General features: G+C 39.5%; 1 protein-coding gene across 1 annotated transcript in view; it reads right to left on the minus strand.

The window, feature by feature from the left end:
* The window catches only part of reep5 (receptor accessory protein 5), a 39,026-nt gene that overhangs the window by 8,992 nt on the left and 8,858 nt on the right, over positions 1-21,176 (minus strand). The window contains exon 3 of the mRNA XM_059969572.1: positions 495-633. Within this exon, the coding sequence (XP_059825555.1) occupies positions 495-633 (139 nt within the window). The remainder of the gene's footprint in view (positions 1-494; positions 634-21,176) is intronic.

The raw sequence follows: 21,176 nt of genomic DNA on the forward strand, positions 1-21,176 counted from the left end.
ACAACTGTGGAAAATCCTGGCATTGCTAGACAATGTTTCTCACCCTCTGCATGCCACCTTGGCTTAACCGAGGAACACTTTCAGTAAGACTTAAGACAACTGGGCTGCTCCAAAGAGTGCTATATGAGGTCATTCTTACCCTCGGCCATCAGGCTCCATAATGAGTCAGCCTATAGTCGGGAAAGTGATCTTGTAATCTTTGATTTGTAAATCTTGTACATCTTATTTTTAACTTCCTTATTTTATTCTTTCTTTCTTCTCTTCTAGTATTTGTATATTTGTACATTTGTAATATTACTGTGACACTAATTTCCTTTAGGATCAGTAAAGCATCTAAATGTACAAGTATTCATATGAAAAGTAGAAAACATTACCTTACTATTTTTTTTTACTTATACTACTTGAGTAGTGGATACTAAGAAATATCAGTTGTGCTTCAGTTACTCCCAATGTACACTCTAATTTGATTGCAACACCGATCCACTTTTACCCACCTTCAATATATAATAGAAGGGAAACCAGGAAAAAAGTATGTCAGAAAAGAACTCAGCGACACTGAAGACACCGTAAACTACCCAGTACATCAGCCATATCGTGTCATCATCTTTATCAGGGCTTTCAATGGCCTTGATTCTGCAGGAATGAAAAGCAAAACAAACAAAAATTAATTCTTGCAGGCAAATATTTCAAGAGCACAGAAAATCTGTTTTTAAAAATAGGTGGTCATATTGGAAGGCCAGCTGTAGATATACTGGGATACAGGTTGAAACTCTCTAGTGCAGCACCCTGGGGACTTAGCCAGTGTCAGACCACAGACGAGGACCTGATCATTTCCCTCCGAGTGGGAGAACCATTCTAACTATAGAACTACAGACACAGTTCGCGCCCCCTCCCCACCCCGGATTACGGAGGGTGTCTGAGAATGGCTCGGAACCCAAAATGTCAGAAATTCTGTGGACTGAGATCTCAAAAGTCAAACTGGCAGATCAATTTGCTCCATATTAGTATAGTTACTTTTAGGTCTTTGTTAGATTTAACTAATTAATGTGAATTTGTACTACAAATTCCATCAGTTCTACTCCCCCATATTCCTCCGTAGCCTAACCTCTCCGCCACCCACCAGTTTACAGCAGTTAACTGACATACTGGTACATCTTTGGGATTTCAGCAGAAACCAGAGAACCTAGAGGAAACCCACAGAGAATTTGGTTTTGGTTTATTATTGTCACATGTACTGATACAGTCAAAAGATTCTCTTGCATTCTGTTTATGCAGATAAAATCATTACCCAATACACTGAGCTAGAATAAAGTCAAACAGTAACATTTCAGAATAGTATGTACTGTAAAAGCTACCAAAAATGCAGAGTGCAGGTAAACAACAAAGTGCAAGATCATAACAAGTTAGGTTGTGAGGTCAAGCATCCATCTTATCGTACAAGAGATTTGTTCAAGAGACTGATAACAGTGGGATCGAAGCTATCCTCCAGCCCGGTGATTCGTGCTTTCAGGCTTCTGTATGTTCTGCCCAATGACAGAGGGGAGAGAGAACGTGGTTTGGTCTTTGATTATGCTGGCTGCTTTTACTGAGGCAGTGAGAAATGTAGACTATGGGGGGTGGGGGAGGGCTGGTTCCTGAGTTGCATCTACAACTCCCTGCAGTTTCCTGCAGTCACGTACAGAGCCATTGCCATACCATGCCACTGTGCTTTCAGACAGAACTAAGACCAACTCAAATTTGCAAACGTCAAACAGTGAGCATATGATCCTTGGCAGACATAGAGGGATATGGGTCTAACCCAGGAAACTGGGTGTAGCCGGGACTGCACTGTGGTTGGCATGAGCTCAATGGGCCAAAGGACCTGTATCTGTGCTGTATTGCTCTAATTTAGGACTTAACCTCTGTCAGTACTAGGTTTAACAATAAACACATGAACAGTGAATACAATATGTTTGTTTTTGTTCTGGACGGGGAGATGAAAAGATTGAATGCAAGGCCAGCGGAGTCAGTGCAGTGAAGTGGTACTAAGGTAAAATAACAATCAGCCGTGAGCTCACTGACTGGCCTTATCCTGCTTCTGTTTCCATGTCCTTTGTGTTCATGAGAATAGAATAATGGCTAAAAGGGAAACAAGTCCGTGAAACAAAAATATTGCAAAATGGAGGTGGTTAAAGAAGGGTAGGTTGAGTAAAGGCAGAGGACAGTGACAGACAGAGAGCATAACTGTGTAGATCACAAGCCCACAGAAAAGAGCTGTCCAATGAGATTGCTTGGGTAACGCTTCAAAAGATCTAGTTGTAAAGATGAATTATTAAATAATGTTCCTCAATTAATCAACACTGGTCACAATGAATGATTTAAGGAGCCTCTGCGTGCTTCTACCCTACAGTTAAACTCCAGGCCTATTTATAATCAACTCAAATAAAGTATTCTGTAGGTCACAATCTGAAAATGCTGCTGATAAATGTTCACCATGTGACACAAGTACAATATTTTTCCTCATACTGAATGCAAACAAAAAAAAACTAGTTTCCCCAAAGCTGTTGAACAGATATGCTTTGTATTGCTTCAGTTGGCAAACATATGACTGAGAGCAATTTTATGACCTACTTGCATTTTCCTGTATAAGCATTGTGACTACTGCTTAGAACTGCTTCAGAAAAGTAAAATATCTACACGAGAAAACCCAAGGGCAGATATACACAGCGCAACTATATTTAATGAAATGTTTAAAAAGAATTTACTTGTATATGTAGAATTTCTGTTGAAAAATGCATATTTGTTTTCAATTATGGTGCTTTTAGAAAATTATGAAAGAAATTATTGAAAGATAGATTTCAATGAGGCTAAGTTACAGATCACTGCACTTTTGGAACAGGAGATTTTTTCTGAAAATGGATACCATCCATTTGGTAGACGAAAGAAGTGTTATAGCTGGCACCATATTCTGGTCCTATGTGAAACACAAGAAACAGAAGCAGATGGTCATTTAGTTCCTCACATCTGTTCTGTCATTCACTGAGGTCACAGCTGATCTTTTGGCAGAGTGCCACTTTTCTGCAAAAGCCCTATCTACCACCCCCCATTCCTTTAATCTCTGAAAATTTGTCACCGTCTAGAATGTATTTGGTGACTGGGTCTCCACAGCTATTTGGGTAACGAATTCCAAAGGTTCACTAACCTCCGTCTCATCTCTGTCTTGAATGGCCAAATCCTTATTTTGAGTCGGTGACCTCAGATGTAAGGCACCCCAGTTAACAGAAGCATATTCCCTAAAGCTTTCCCATTAAGTCTGCCTTGCAGGCACCTCTGGTGAATGTTAAGTTTGCCGGTGATTCAAAGGGTGAGTGGGAAAGTAATGGGCAAACATCCAGCAAAGGGAGAATAAGCATATCATTGCCAGCTAGGGTTAAATCAGAGGTTGCTGGCTGGTGTGGCTTGAAGAGCCCAATACAAGCTGGATCGCTAAATAAAATAAATAATAAAATAAAAGATAATTTTCTCATCAGAAATAATGCTGGAAGTGTGAAGTTGGCCTTCCTAGCAAGAAAAATAAAGCAGCATATTACCCGAGTGGTGAGAGTTCTAGGATGCAGGGATGGAGGTCGGGTGAACCACTGCACAAAAGGTGAGTATGCAGGTATATTACGTAATTAGGAAAAACAATGGAATGTTAAAGGATTATAGTGAAGAGAATTAAAGGACAAAGATTATGTTTCAGCTGGAAAAAGCCTATCCACGTCAACTCAATCTATCCCCCTCATGATTTTAAATATCTCTATCAAGTCCCCCCTCAACCTTCTACGCTCCAAAGAATAAGGACCTAACTTGTTCAGCCTTTCCCTGTAACTTAGGTGCTGAAACCCAGGTAACATTCTAGTAAATCTTCTCTGTGCTCTCTCTATTTTGTTGATATCCTTCCTATAATTCGGTGACCAGAATTGTACACAATACTCCAAATTTGGCCTTACCAATGCCTTGTACAATTTTAACATTACATCCCAACTCCTATGCTCAGTGCTCTGATTTATGAAGGCCAGCATACCAAAAGTTTTTTTCACCACCCTATCCACATGAGATTCCACCTTCAGGGAACTGTGCACCATTACTCCTAGATCACTCTGTTCTATTGCATTCTTCAATGCCCTACCATTTACCATGTATGTCCTATTTGGATTATTCCTATCAAAATGTAGCACCTCACACTTCTCAGCCCACTCTTCTAACTGGCCTAAATCTCTCTGCAAGCTTCGAAAACCTACTTCATTATCCACAACGCCACCTACCTTGGTATCATCTGCATACTTACTAATCCAATTTACCACCCCATCATCCAGATCATTAATGTATATGACAAACAACATCGGACCCAGTACAGATCCCTGAGGCACACCACTAGTCACCGGCCTCCAGCCTGACAAACAGTTATCCACCACTACTCTCTGGCATCTCCCATCTGTTGATTCCATTTTACTACTTCATTATTAATACCTAAAGATTGAACCTTCCTAACTAGCATTCCATGCGGAACCTTGTCAAAGGCCTTACTGAAGTCCATATAGACAACATCCTCTGCTTTACCCTCGTCAACTTTCCTAGTAACCTCTTCAAAAAATTCAATAAGATTTGTCAAACATGACCTTCCACGCACAAATCTATGCTGACTTTTCCTAATCAGACCCTGTCTATCCAGATAATTATATATACCATCTCTAAGAATACTTTCCATTAATTTACCCACTACTGACATCAAACTGACAGGCCTTTAATTGCTAGGTTTACTCTTAGAACCCTTTTTAAACAATGGAACCACATGAGCAGTATGCCAATCCTCTGGCACCATCCCCATTTCTAATGACATCTGGAATATTTCTGTCAGAGCCCCTGCTATTTCTACACTAACTTCCCTTAAGGTCCTACGGAAAATCCTGTCAGGACTCAAGAGATTTATCCACTTTTATATTCCTTAAAAGCACCAGTACTTCCTCCTCTTTAATCATTATAGGTTCCATAACTTCCCTACTTGTTTCCCTTACTTTACACAATTCAATATCTTTCTCCTTAGTGAATACCGAAGAAAAGAAATTGTTCAAAATCTCCCCCATCACTTTTGGCTCCACACATAGCTGTCCACTTGGATTCTCTTAAGGGACCAATTTTATCCCTCACTATCCTTTTGCTATTAATATAACTGTAGAAACCCTTCGGATTTATTTTCACCTTACTTGCCAAAGCAACCTCGTATCTTCTTTTAGCTTTTCTAATTTCTTTCTTAAGCTTCTTCTTACATTCTTTATATTCCTCGAGCACCTCATTTACTCCATGCTGCCTATATTTATTGTAGACCTCTCTCTTTTTCCTAACCAAGTTTCCAATATCCCTTGAAAACCATGGCTCTCTCAAACTTTTAACCTTTCCTTTCAACCTAACAGGAACATAAAGATTCTGTACCCTCAAACTTTCACTTTTAAATGACCTCCATTTCTCTATTACATCCTTCCCATAAAACAAATTGTCCCAATCCACTCCTTCTAAATCCTTTCACATCTCCTCAAAGTTAGCCTTTCTCCAATCAAAAAGCTCAACCCTGAGTCCAGTTCTATCCTTCTCCATAATTATATTGAAACTAATGGCACTGTGATCACTGGACCCGAAGTGCTCCCCAACACAAACCTCCATCACCTGACCTATTTCATTGCCGAACAGAAGATCCAACACTGCCCCTTCTCTAATAGGTACCTCTCTGTACTGCTGCAAAAAACTATCCTGCATACATTTTACAAACTTCAAACCATCCATCCCTTTTACAGTATGGGCTTCCCAGTCTATGTGTGGAAAATTATTCAGATAATAATTCAGATAACGGTAGTAGAATCATTTCAAGCATGCATAAGGGTTTGTCAAATCTTAAAACACATTTGACTTCACACATTCAAACAAAATGGGAGAAGGAAGGAGGGAAGGAGGAAGAATGGACAACAATACGGAGGTATCAATGGAAGTGTACCAGTTCACTGAAATGGAGGGAGTTCGGATGGAAAAACTTGATAAGATATTTTATTACACCCTCTCAGAAATGATTGTGTGTGTGTAGGCCTCCGTCAGTCTCGATAGTCCGTGGATTTGCGCCTTGGAAAGTTTCCAGGGCACAAGCCTGGGCAGGGTTTTTTTTTAAATGTAAGACCGGCAGTTGCATTATGATAGTAACCTCCTTGTTTGCTGGAGAAGTTGTGGAAATCAAAATGCAAACCATTATCATATTTTCTGGAAATGCCTTGTTATTAAAGACTATTGGAGTGGGATACACAATGCCCTACAAGACATCATTAAATGTGAAATACCCTTACAAAGTAAGACCATATATTTTGGATATATACCTCCAGAATGGTTGGAAAGAGATAAATATTTAATGAATATACCGTTGGTGGCTGGTAAAAAGACTCTTACTAGGAAATGTTATCACAGGAGAGCCCAACCTTAAATACATGGATGGAAATTACAATGGATATTTACAAAATGGAGAAGATAACAGCATGTTAATCATAAGTTGGAACTATTTGATTCATACTGGGAAAATGGTTTAACTACATAACACCTCACAGGCCTGATTTTATTCTCACAAATGAATATATTGTAAAAAAAATACACTCCCTACTTGTACAGTTTTCTCCTTTTGTTTGTTCTTTCTTTCCTCTCTTTTCTACAAGTGTATATCTCAGATAAATATTATATGACTGTGATATTTCTGTACAATATCTGAAATACATCTTATGGAAATGTTTGATGATGAACTTCAATAAAAAATAAATTACAAAAAAAAGATTTTTGATTATCAAGATTTACTTATTTATTTAGTGGAGTAGGCCCACCGAGCCACGCAGCCCCAACAACCCCAATAAACTTGATTAATCTTAGCCTACTCTGACCTAATCATGGGACAATTTAGAAAAAACAATTTACCCACCCAGTACGTCTTTGGACTATGGGAAGAAACTGGAGAACCCGGAAAAAAACCCACATTCCACAAGGAAGTAGTACAGGGACTCCTTACAGAATGGCACCGGAATTGAACTCCAAACTCTGGAATGCCCTGGGCTGTGATAGTTTTGCACTAACCACTGCACAACCCTGGCACCAAATTTAGAAGAGAGGGCCCGAGGTTACAGTCAGGTTACTACAGCTCTATTAATCCCATTTTATACATTATTTTAAATCATCCTGTAGTGACCTATATGCCACATACAATACCATAGAATAGACAATTGTCCTTTAACGGCATCGCCTGTAGTGTGCGACTTTCTCAAGGCTTCTTTTGCAACATTATGAAGCACGAGGCACAGTGACTTGCTACAGAACCCTCTCGTGCTGCAAGAGGATCTCAAGCTCTATAACCTCACCTCCCCCCACCCCCGCATCCCAGAGCCACCTGAGTTTATGACTATTTTTAAGTGGTTAGGCGATGAAGTTCAATGATAGTACTGGTGGAAAATTTGGAAGAGAAAATTTAAAGAGTGTTGGAAATGCACAGTGGTTGGGTACCATCTGTGGCTTGGAAACCAATTAATGCTTCAGGTCAATTACTGGCTGGAGGGGGTGGCAAACACACGATATAGGCTTATTACATATATCACACTTTACACACACATACACTCTACATCAGTCCCAATTCTCCCCATCCTCCCTAATCGAATTCCCCTGCAACTTAACCTCCCACATAGTCACTAACCTCCCCTTATTTCTTGATTCCTTAACCATCTACCTGAGGTAGGGGGCAATTTACAAGCACATCTTTGGAAACTGGAGCACTCAGAGGAAAACCCACAGGGAGAACCACAAAAACTGACAGTGACATCACCCTGTATCAGGTTCATACCCAGATCCAGGAGATGTACAACTACAGAACTAACTGCTTTGCCTTTACTCACGACCAGGCTGACGCCCACCCCCAGCTTAAACCAGCATCATGAGAAAGAAAATTCCTATTCATTTTATTTAACGGTTATAAAACTGTGCTAACAGGAAATCCTCAGAGGAATCCACTTTGGAAGCAGGAACAAGAGGGCAGAGTATTGTCTGAACGGTGTCGAGTTAGGTAAGGGAGAAATGCAAAGAGACCTAGAAGTCCTAGTTCACCAGTCAATGAAGGTGAATGAGCAAGTGCAACAGGCAGTGAAGAGGGCAAATGGAATGTTGGCCTTTGTTACAAGGGGAATTGAATACAAGAGCAAGGATGTTCTTTAGCATTTGTACAGGGCCCTGGTGAGACCACACCTGGAATATTGTGTACAGTTTTGGTCTCCAGGTTTAAGGAAGGACATTCTGGCAATTGAGGAAGTGCAGCGTAGATTCACTAGGTTGATTCCTGGGATGGCAGGGCTGTCTTACGCAGAGAGATTGGAGAGATTGGGCTTGTACACGCTGGAATTGAGGAGATTGAGAGGGGATCTGATTGAAACGTTTAAGATAATTAAAGGATTTGATAGGATTGAGGCAGGAAATATGTTCCAGATGTTGGGAGAGTCCAGTACCAGAGGGCATGGATTGAGAATAAGAGGTCAGTTATTTAAAACAGAGTTGAGGAAGAGCTTCTTCTCCCAGAGAGTTGTGGAGGTGTGGAATGCACTGCCTCGGAAGACGGTGGAGGCCAATTCTCTGGATGCTTTCAAGAAGGAGCTGGATAGATATCTGATGGATAGGGGAAATCAAGGGATATGGGGACAAGGCAGGGACTGGGTATTGATAGTGAATGATCAGCCATGATCTCAGAATGGCGGTGCAGACTCGAGGGGCCGAATGGTCTACTTCTGCACCTATTGTCTATTGTCTATTGAATCAGAAGTAGAGAGAGTGAGCAATTTCATATTCCTTGGTGTCAATATCTCTGAGGATCTAACCTGGACCAAACATATTGATGCAGCTACAAAGAAGGCACAACAGCAGCTGTACTTTATTAGGCATTTGAGGAGATTTCGCATGTCTCCAAAAATACTCGAATTTCTACAGATGTACCGTGGAGAGCATTCTAACAGGCTGCCTCACCATCTGGTATAGGTGGGATTCTGTACAGGATCAAATTAAGCAGGCAGACAGTTGTAAACTTAGTCAGCTCCATCATGGGCACTAGCCTCCATAGGAACCAGGACATCTTCAAAGAGCAATGCCTCAAAAAGGTGGTGTCCATCATTAAGGACCCCCATCACCCAGGTCATGCCCTGTTCTCACTGCTACCATCAGGAAGGAGATACAGAAATGTGAAGGCATTTACTCAATGATTTAGGAAAAGATTCCTCCCATCTACCATCTGATTTCTGAATGGACATTGAACCCATGAACACTACTTCACTACTTTTTAAAATTCTATTTACTACTGTAATTCACAGCTTTTTTCTTTATTATTGTATATTGCATTGTACTACTGCTGCAAAGTCAAATTTCACATCATTTGGAGATATTAAAACTGATTTATTGTATAAGGAAATTAGATTTATTTCTTAAAATATTTCCATGCATCGATGTCAGCAATAGTGAAAGAAGCCAGGTGTTAACATGGAGAAAATCTGAAGATGCTGGAGGAGGAAGAGGACCAAAACAGCAAATATTCTCAGTACAGGAAGAGCAATGGAGTTTTCATAGTTTTCATATTTCAAAAATGGTACATGTTCATTATAAAATAGTGTTCTATAAACAGTTCCTTGCACATGTATGAGCTCATGCATGTACACATCAGGAAGCACAAAAACTGGTCATGTGATCTTCAGTACATGCTGATGAAGTCTACATTGCAGTTGCTGCACAAATGATGGGTGAACTCTATCCATCATGGTACCGCAGTAATTAGCGTAACACTGTTAGTTGCCAGCGATGCAGGTTCAATTCCACCACTGTTGGTAGGGAGTTTGTACTGGTTTCCTCTGGGTGCTCCAGTTTCCTCCCATGATGAAATGGCAGGGCAGAGTTGAAGAGCCAAATGGCCTAATGCTCTATTATCTTATGATCTCCCACATTCCAAAAGTTGTGGGAGTTAGTAGGTTAACTGGTCCCATGGGTGTAACTGGGTGGTGCGGGCTCACTGGGCCAGAAGGGTCTGTTACTGTGCTGTATCTCCAAACAAAATAAAGTTTAGCCAGGACAGCTCAAACAATGGAATAGTACACATTGCTACTATGAATACCTCAAGAAATAACAGCCAAAAAGTTGGATAATTCAGTTTCACGTAATTTTACAACTTTAAGCTCACCTTTTTAGCTTTGCCACCCAAATTCAATATTCTGTAGTAATAGCCGTGCCAAGTGATAAAGGAATTTCACTTATTTCAGAGGCTCACTTCAATTATGTCCCAACTTTCTGGTACAGCAGGAAATCATGTTTCCAAATTACTGGTGCACCTTGCTTTGAAACCTCAATGAGTTCACACCCAGGGAAGAAAAGCGATTTGGTTCACTTCCCAGAACATGCAAGAAGAAGCCACTACTTGCAACTCTAGTGTCCAATATGCAAGTGCCATACAAGATTCTTTTTCCCCCAATAAGGTTGAGAGAAGTGCTTTAAGAGGTTTTCAAAAACTACTGACTGATGGACTTAAGGAGGAACTCTAAGTGTCTTCAGTCAAAATGCCTCTATGACTGGAGGCTGTGACAAGTGGTGTATCATAGGGATCGGTGCTGGATTCATTGTTGTTTATCATCTACATCAATGAGTTGGATGATTATGTAGCAATCTAGATCAGTGGATTAGTGGATGACACCGAGAATGGGTGCACAGTGGACAACAAGAAAGACTATCAAAGCTTGCAAAGTGATCTGAACTAACTGGGAAAACAGACTCAAAAAATTGGAGATGTAATTTAACGCAGGCACGTGTGAGGTGGTTGGACTCTGGGAGTCAAACCAGGATAAGACTTACACAGTGAATGATAGAGCACAAGGTACGTGGCCTGACAAAGGAACTCAGGAATACAGACCCAAAATTCTTTGGAAGTAGCGACATGGGTAGACAGGGTTGCAAAAGGAGCTTTAGAACCAACTCATGAACATCATCTCACTATCTCTGCTCTCCTTTTTCACTGATCATTTACTTTTCTTATTTAATAATCTATTTCTTGTTGTAAGTTATAGTTATTTTTTAAATGTATTGCATGGCGCTGCTGCTACAAAACACATACTGCAGCATATGACAGTGATATTAAACCAGATTCTGATATTGGCCTTCGTAAATGAGGGTACTGGGTACAGCAGTTGGGATGTTACATTGAAGGCCGAGTTTGGAGTATTGTGTGCAGTTCTGGACACCTTCCTACAAGAAAGATACCAATAGGCTTGAAAGAGAGCAGAGAAAATTTATAAGGATGTTACTGGGACTTGAGGGCCTGAGTTACAGAGAAAGGATGAAATGGTTATGACTTTATTCACTGGAGTGCGAGAAACAAGGGAAAAATCATGTATAGATGGGGTGAATGCTCAAGGCTTTTTTCCTCTCAGATTGGATGAGACTCGAACTAAAGGTTTAGTGTGAAAGGTGAAACATTTAAGGGGAAATCTGTGGGGGAACTTCTTCACTCAGAGGATGATGTGAGTCTGGAACAAGCTGCCAGTGGAAGTGATGAACATGAGTACAGTTGTAACATTTTAGAGAAGTCTGTATAGGTACATGGATGAGAATGGTATGGAGGGCTGTGGTCCAGGTGCGAGAACATGGGACTAAGCAGAAGACGAGGCTGGCATGGACTGGATGGGCCAAAGGATCCGTTTATGCTCTAGGACTATAACTGAATAATATAACCATAGAGTTGGAGTCAATTGTACAGCATAGGAATGGCCCTTGGGCCTCTAGGTATATGCTGACAATTTTGTCCATCTATGTCAATGTCATTAGTTCACATTAGGACCATTACCTCTTTAAATATCTGTCAAGATGCCTCTTAAACAGTAATTGTATATGATTCTATTGGCAATGCATTCCATATATAATTTACAAAAAAAACTTTCTCCTAATTTCTCCTTTTGGGTTGGTAGATGCAGACACAATTACAACATACAAAAATTCATTTGAACATGTACTTATATGGGTCTGATGAAAGCAAATGGCATTAGCACAGGCATGAATCACAGTATTGACGAGTTGGTTCTGAAGTGTCTGCTGGTGTGCTGTATGATTTGATTATTCTAAATTTTCTATTATTTATCTTAAAACTAAGCCCTTTCACTATTGTCATTAGCAGGCATTTTTGACTATCTGCCCTATTTACACCACTCTTAATTTTGTTTACTTCCACCAGTTCACTCTTTAGTTACCTTTTCTCCAAGGAAAACAAGCCCAGCCTATCCAACGTCTAAAATCCAGTCAACATTTGGTGAACCTCATCAATCACAGCCCAACTTTGGTTAGCAACCAGAACACACAACACTCAAGTATGGCCTAAGCAGTACTTTGTAAAGTTGCAACACTACAACCCAACCCTCTGTGCCACAACCCATTAGGGCAAGCATGCCACTTGCATTCTTTATGACCATATTCACCTGCATTGTCACTTTCAAGGAATTAAGGACTTTGAATCCTAGATACTGTATCGCTGCTCACCTAGATTATTTAGTGCCCTACAATTTCCCATGTCCTACCCCTACTTGAATTCCCAAGATGCTTCCTTCACCTCGGACTTTGAGAAGCTATTTGCCAATACTCTGTCTAACTTTCCAGCTGATCATTTAATGAACTGTAAACTTTCTTCTTGTATTGCTGGATTTGAAATACAAAATTAAACAGCCTTAATGAGATTTAGTTTAATTAACCTGTTAAACAAATAATACAATTTCTTTTCTTTTCCACCCCCAGAACTCAAGTTTACAAAGTCAATTTTCACAAGAAACACAACCATAAAATAATGCCAAAAACATGACTGTTCACATATAAGACTTTGAAAAAGAACTTACAATTGACCAAGACATTTCACTAAACTACAAAAGGAAAAGAAATAAAGCTTTTTTGATATACTTGATCAGTGGCCACCCAGATTTTTTGAAGGTTAAATATTGTAGGCAATACTGCAAACACTGACAGTTCATTAACAAATACGTAAGGAGTTATGGCAATAGTCCAGCTGTCAATAGTTTGACAGTAGCACAAGTAATAAAACACAACATGGGTAAATTGGGGTTTCAATGTGCTTGCATTTGCAATTAAACATAATTAGTACTGTTTGATTAAATCCTCAACATCAGTTTAAGATAAATTGTTAGGGTACAACTTCCTGCAAATTATTCCTCACATTCTTTTCTCCAACAGAGTCTATCTTCGGGACTTAAACTGACATTCCAGTGCAGTAATAAGGCACTAATGCATTGCCAGAGGTGCCACATTTTTAATGAGAGATTGAACCAATACTCAGTGCATCTGTTCACATGAATACAAAAAGTCCTTCATTCACTATTCCTTTGAAGACCAGGGAGTTCCCTTGACATCAGGCCAATATTCTTACCCCAGTCAATGCCAAGACTAACTTCCACAGTGAGAGTAGTCCATTTGGCCCCACATGGACAGTCCATCATTCAACAAGTTCATGGTTGTCCACCTCAACTTCACATTCCTGCTTCAACACCATATTCCTCGATTCCAGTAACATCCAAAACTTAACTTCTCTGCCTTGAACATATGCAATGACCCAGCATCCACAGCCAGCTGGTGGGGAAATCAAAAGATTTGCTAGCCTTTATGTAAAGGGACTTCTTCATAGTCATGTCCTGGATGGCCAGTCCTATATTTCAGTACAGTGTTGGCATAATGGCAACATATTGCAATCAGGAGAAGTATCAAGCAGGCATCTGCGCTTGAACCCCACCAGAATTTTGTATGCTTCACTGACGTGGTCAAGTGGTTCAGTTGTTGTTCAAACTAAATTATCAGAATGGAGTGAGTTTGACCAGAGTTGGTGCACGATGGGGTGGTTTGAGTATCTTAGAAACTGATAACCTTTTGGGATTTTCTAGAGTTTACAGGGAAAGATGTGAGAAACTAAAAGAAAGTCCAGTGTGCGGCAGTTCTGTGGATGTAAATGCCTCATTAAAGAGAGAGGTCACGGGAGACTGGCCAGACTGGCTCAAGCTGACGGGAAGTCGACAATAATTCCACTAACTATACCTCATAACAGTGGTGTGTAGAACAGCATCTCTGAATGCAGAACACATTAAACCTTAAAATGGATGGACTACAGCAGCAGAAGGCCACACTGGGTTCCACTTCTGTACCTAATAAAGTGGCCACTGAGTATAACTTTCCTTAAGTAGGGAAACTAGACAAGTATACAACATTTTAAATGTAATTTCCCCAGAGCGGTATATAACATAAAAAGGACAACTATATTTAAAGTCAGGTTTATTGTCATATGTATAAGTACATGTATGCACAGGTACAATGAAGAACTTATTTGCAGTAGCATCACAAGCGTATAGCATTAGAAATACAACATTCACACAAAAAAAACAAATTAAACTTAAATTATACAACACAACTAGAACAAAGAAAAACAATGTCCTCTATAGTGCAAAGTGCTCATAGTGTTGTGAGACATGTAGTGACTAAAGTTGTGAGGGTTGGTTCAAGAATGTTTGAAAGGACGTAGCTGTTCTTGAATGTGGTGGTGAGAAGCTTCAGGCTTTTGTATTTCCTGCTTGATGGTAACTGGCATTTCTAATGGTGAGGATGTTTGATAGCAGATGTTGCCTTCTGAAGGCAGCACCTCCTGTGGACACTAACAAAGGCGAAGAGCGATATGCCTGTCATGTATTATGTCGAATCCACTACCTTCTGCAGATTCTTGTGTTCCTGCACATTTGAAATTCCGTACCAGACCATGATGCACCTGGCCAGAACACAATTAACAATAGAAGTTTGGTAAGAGTATTCAATAACAAGTCAAACCACCTAACCTTCTAAATTATTAAAGACAAACGTATGCCTATGTTGTGACTACAACCGTGAGCTGGGCCCAGGACATCAGACATGTTAAAGCACAGGAATTTAAAGCTCCTGGCTCTCTCCACTGCTAATCCACCATCGTGGCCTTGCACGTGCTTGCTCTCCTTCCCCTTCCAGAAGTCAACAGTCAGATCCTTTAGTTTTGTTGACATTGAGCAAGAGGTTGTTGGTACTGCATCACTCAACCAGGTGTCCTAGCTCACTCCTGCACACTGACCAAAGTTCCCTCCAACTTTTTTTTTTAAAAACAGCTGCGCAGACCAATTATTTGCTCTGAACAGCAATCAGTTAATTAATTAATTATTTTTTTTTAATAAACGTAGCCTGAACATTGGCATTTTAAAGCAATGTTTATATAAAAGAAAATTCCAGGTGCGTGGCCACAAAGGCGATGTGCGCAGTAACATGCTGACTCAGCACCACCTGCAATTCATCCAACAATAGTGCTATCATGGAATTTGTATACAGCACTGGACCTGTGCTTAGCAACACAGTCACATGTATAGAGTGTAGAACGGGGGATTAAACATCCTTGTATTCAAATCCTCTTGCAATAAAGGTCAGCAAATCATTTGCCTTTCTAATTACTTGGTATTCTTGCAGGTCACCTTTCAGTGATTTGAGTGGAAATTGTGTCCTTCTAAAAACCATCTCTCACCATTTAAAAAAAGACATCACCATTCTAATGTTTTAAAACAAAAATAGTCTCATGTTTTCCATACATTTCCTGTGTCCACCCACTCATAGCCTATTTGAACCACTTGGGGCCCCTCACAGACCACATTCCTGCTGAGCTTTGCATATTCAGCAGCCCTGGATATATTATTGAAATTAGTTTACTGTCACATGTAGTCTTGGCTGCTGTTGATAACAGACTAGATCATGACACTGTACATTGAGAGAAAACAAGGTATAATAGCAGAAAGCAGAACTGCTTTCAGAGAAAGTGCAGTACAGGTAAATAAGATGCAACATCATAATGAGGTAGGTTGTGAGGTTAAGTCAATCTCATCATACTAAGGAATCATTGAATATCACCATATCTTCTTGTTGTTCCTCTCCGCATGTTGTGGTGCTCCAATCCAGCATGGATGGAAAGCGTGCAATGAGCCGGCCGGATTTGAACTTGGACCACTCGCCTCAAAGTCTGGTGGGGATGTCACTACACCAATGGCCAATCACCACACATAATTAAATCATATTACCGTTGTTCCCTCAGCCACATCACTGAACTGGGGGTTCCAACACCAATCGATGAAACCCCTATCGATTACAGCCTCCCAAAATGGCACCCCTTTTTCCCTACTCCAACTATTCAATTAGTGCAGAGTGTGAATGAGAGTCCAAAATGAACAAAATATCTTTGCAGTTGCTTCAGCAAAAATATTTGAGGATGACAGTTAAAAAAGCAGCTGGTGTGGTCAATAAAGTGCACAGTGGATTGTGGTTAAATTACTGGCCCAGCATTATGATCCCTGAACCGCTGTTGCAGAGAGCTGTATTTGAATTTGGTTCCAAATAATTAAATAAATCTGGAATAATCAGCAACGACCATAAACTTCTATGTTATTGTAATCAGAATGGAAGGAGGCCATTTGATCGGTCGAGTCTCTCCCAGCCTTATTCCAAGAGAAATCTGGAGTTGACATAGGACAGTTAGCCCTGCTGCCTTTTAGCTCCAGAAACCAGAGTTCCCTCCTTTCCTTTAGTGTGGAGCTTGCATTCCCCCGTGACCATCCTCTATGTACTCCAGCTTCTTACCTGGCAACTGGTAAAAGCAAATTCAATGGAAGTTGATGAGAGAGAATAAATTGCCAAGACAAGGAAATTGGAGAATGGGACTGATAGGGATTCCTCCGCTGGGATCAGCAATAGATCAGATGGGTTAAGTCCAGTTCTCCTACTATGCAAATAGACCAGCTGCACCTACTCCCCATGTTCCTGAAAATTCTCCCATTTTAGATAGAAGTGAATTTTCATCTCCTTCTACGACCACCGCAATGCTTTCCAAACCCTTACCATAAATGTCCAAGGTGATTTTCTTTCATTCCCTTTGTCAATCACCTCCTCTGCTCTTACGAGAACAGCAACCTCTCTAGAATATCCACAAAGCCACATCCTGAGACGAAATCAAAATGCTATGTTTTGAGGAAGTGAAAAATCATATGTCCTTTTGTACTAATGTATTACATTTTGAACTACTTAAAATAAGTTTTTTGAGAATGCTGCCAGGACTTGAGGGCTTGATAACAGAGAGGAGTAGGGCAGGCTAGGACTTTATTCCTTGAATAATAGGAGACAAAAGGGTATAAACTTACAAGAAGTATTGATAGGATGAATGTGCACAGTTTTTCCACCAGAGATAGGGAACCAAAAACCAGCTGGTATAGGTTTAAGGGATAACTTTAAAAGGGGCCTGAAGGGAAACTTCTTCACACAGAGGGAAGGTATAATAACATTTAAAAGATATTTGGTTAAGCAAATGAATAGGAAAGGTTTAGAAGAAAAGGGGCCAAAGATAGGCAAATGATGGGCTCATTGGTCAGTATAGGCGAGTTGAGCCAAGGGGCCTGTCCTGCGCTATAACCTTATGGCTCTCAGAAAGCCATGGCATTCGTAAGAATGCCTTTCTATTCTCCTACCAAATCAGTTTGGCTGGATTGATTCTATGTCAGAGTCTCCATGACTCATTCTGAAATTGTTGTGTGACTACTGCTGTGGACATGACCACAATAAACTGCAGGAAGTTTATCACAGAAACCAGCCTCCCTTCGATGGGCTCTGTCTATACTTCTCACTGCTTCAGTGAAGCAGCCAGCATAATCAAAGACCCCACCCACCGTGGACATCCTTTCTTCTCACTGCCATTGGGCAGAAGATATAAAGGCTGAAAGTACCTACTATTAGGCTCAAGGTCAACTTTATATATTTGTTATCAATTCTTAAAAGGACCTCTTGCATGATAAGATGGACTCTTGCCCTCACTGTGATCTTGCACTTTTTCCATTTACCTGCACTGCATATTTTCAGTAGCCTTTGCACATTATTCTGCATTGTTACTGTCTTACCTCATTCTAGCTCTATGCAATGCAAATTGATTTGAACTGTATAAACAGCATGCAAGACAAGCTTTTCGCTGCTTGTTGGTACATGTGGTATTAATAAAACAACATCTATAATTACTGGAAATTTTAATTAATCCAAAATACAAGAATAAACAAGGAAAACTGGTTAGGGTTCATTTTGAATCAATCCGCCTTCAGCAGTCTTCCATCCCCAGTCATGATGGAAATTGCCTTTATTCTTCCTCCTCTCTCAAACTCTTCATCACATTACCTGGAAGGATTCTCTCTCATATGCATGCACACATAAGTAAAATGCAACAAATATCTGAAACAAAAAGATTGCAGACCCAGAAATGGAAAATTTGACAGAATTTACAAAAGTAGGCAAGGAGTTCGTAAACAATTGAATTACATTTTAAATTTATAGACATTTTAAGGCAAATTAAGCAAGAAATTTTCAAATACATCCTGAGCAATAGTTGAGCCCACCCACCTTTGTTAGTCAAGGAAGCTTAGGAGCAAGAGGAAAGGAGCAAAGGAAGCCTTTTCCTGATGGAAAACAGTGTCTCAAAAAGCACTGAACATAGATTCAACCAAAATACTCAAAAGTGAATGGGAAACATCAGGCATGGAAAATTCCCCAAAGACAAGCAGGGTTGTAAGACCAATTGAATTATTTAATTTCCATAAAGTACTACGGCTGCCGTGTATGATTATCATGATTCAAAAGGAGCTATTGTTGCGAAAGGAAAATGGTACACTATCTCCGAGCATTTATTAAGTTGATCTTCCACAAAAAGGTATAGCTGCAGCAAGGAGACAAAGGGATGATGCCTCCTGAGAGACAGCACATTTAAAATAGCTAACATGGCAATCAAGACACATTTTCAAATTGGGTCAGCCTGAAGAAGTAAAACATGGATACACTGAGTAGAAGAATTAAATTACAAATAACAGAATCAAAACAAAAATTATTAATGCCGAAAATACAGGGCAGGTGTCATCTGTGTAAGGCCTGGGAGCCAAATCAAAATTTAAAATTTTAAAGCAACAATGAAAGCTGACACAGAAAAGGAGGTATGAACTGCAAAGGATGATTAGCAGCAGATTTCATTTTACACTACCTTTTTGTTGTGCTCCTAATATTTTAAAATGGAGTCTCTCCAAATTTTTCAAACAAGAGGAAAAATGGTAAATGTTACTTCATCTACACAGTGCACAAAAATCAATCTGTTGTCCAAAAAATTAAATGTATTTCTGGTTCGGATACAAATGAGGAAAGTTAACTGAAATTGTTGAATTCATTATCAAGTTCAGAAAGCGGCAATATTTTCTAGATTATTTGTCAGAATTTTCACCAGTATTGGGCAATATTTTCTAGATTATTTGTCAGAATTTTCACCAGTATTGGGCCAACACGATTTAGTATTTAAATTTTTGTTTAGAGATAACAGCACAACTACAGGCGTGTGACCAATTAACCAACTAACTTGTACATCTTAGGAATGTGGGAGGAAGCCAGAGCGCTCAGAAAAACCACACTGTCTCAGAGAGAATGTACAATAAATAACATTTGTAATGATAGCACCCAAAACATGTGCTACAAACCTATCCTACCTGTCACATTCATGTACTTTTACCCAACCCTTTCTTGAATTTGTTATTAAATTTGAATCTCACCATGCCTGTGCATTGTAACTCTAAATTGCAAGCTCTAATTTAGCAAATTCCAGACTAACTGAACAAGTAAAAAAACCCTTCTCACGTTGATAAGTGAATCATTAGTGATCACCTTATGTCTCATACATATTTCTTCTGTAAGTAGCAGTTTCCTCCTTATCTTCACGATCACTATCAAATCTTCTCTGCATCAAGGACAACATGTAATTTTCTCTATTAACAAATATATTCATTCTCACTACCACCTTAAAAAATATTCTCCACCTATTTCTGACTAAATAGAACATTCTCATAATTTTAATGGCATTCACACAAAAAGTTATGATTAAAAACTGAAGAATCTAACACATAAAAACAACATATCAATGTGGAATAACTGGCTGTCAGACAGAAAATATGGCTTTGAGAGTTAATGAAGATCCTTTGATTGAACTTCCACAGCACAAGAGTTATGGTTGAATAGTTTATTCAGGTTTTGAATATTATGCACCCAAAATGTAAAATGCCTCAGAAATACAAAGTTGAGATAGGCTGTAAACAAAAAACTTTACAACCTATCTCAACTTTGTTATTTCTGAGGCATTTTACATTTTGAGTGTACAATATTCAAAACCTGAATAAACTATTGTGGAGAAATTCACATTCATAGGGTGTGGTTTGGAGAGTGGATTACACTTTTCCAAACAACACTGGATGGCAAAACTGACATCCAGTGAGTGAGTGTCTCTCTCTCTCTCTCTCTCTCTCTAAAATACAATAAAGTCGATCTATTATGAAAATGGAGTCTCTTTGAACAGTGGTGGGAACAGAAACTACATCAACTACTCCCAATAGAAGCAAAGCAATTTCTCAAAAAGTCCCAATGAATGGAGGAGAGTTGCAGGTAAATTACGTGCATTATAGCAATCTTAGCCATTTTATAACAGTATTGCACCAAACTTGATTGACAGGGAAATTACCCAGTCACCTTTATTCAAGCTGACAAATACAGTATCACTATCTGCAGCTTTTAAAATATATACCACAAGTCCACTAGGTGATTAATCAGATAAGGACCATGATTAGCATATCTAAGATTAGATTCCTGTCATCAAAGATTGTTCCAAAAAAAAACTACATAGAGCAAGATCTCTTCATAAGTATTATTTACCTTCAACCCACCCATCAGTTGAGAGAGACAATTAAAATGCTAAAATTCTGGAAATAATTGAATTCCTGGGCATATATGTGGGGATTCTGGCTGCCTGCATGGTCTACATCCATTGGCAAAGTCACTAATGATGTTATAAAGGATGAGCTTCTCTCTCATGTTTCATTGCACTGAATATAAAATTCAAAAGTGCAGCAATTGCTCCACCCATTTTTTTCAGCAGTAAAAGAGCACCTTAAAGTTGTCTTTGAAGTCTTAACACAAAAAAACCCCTTAATTTTCCAGGTTCACAGCATGGTGTTCCCATGTCACTG

Source organism: Hypanus sabinus, chromosome 5 (genome assembly GCF_030144855.1).
Source record: "Hypanus sabinus isolate sHypSab1 chromosome 5, sHypSab1.hap1, whole genome shotgun sequence".
Classification (NCBI taxonomy): Eukaryota; Metazoa; Chordata; class Chondrichthyes; order Myliobatiformes; family Dasyatidae; genus Hypanus; species Hypanus sabinus.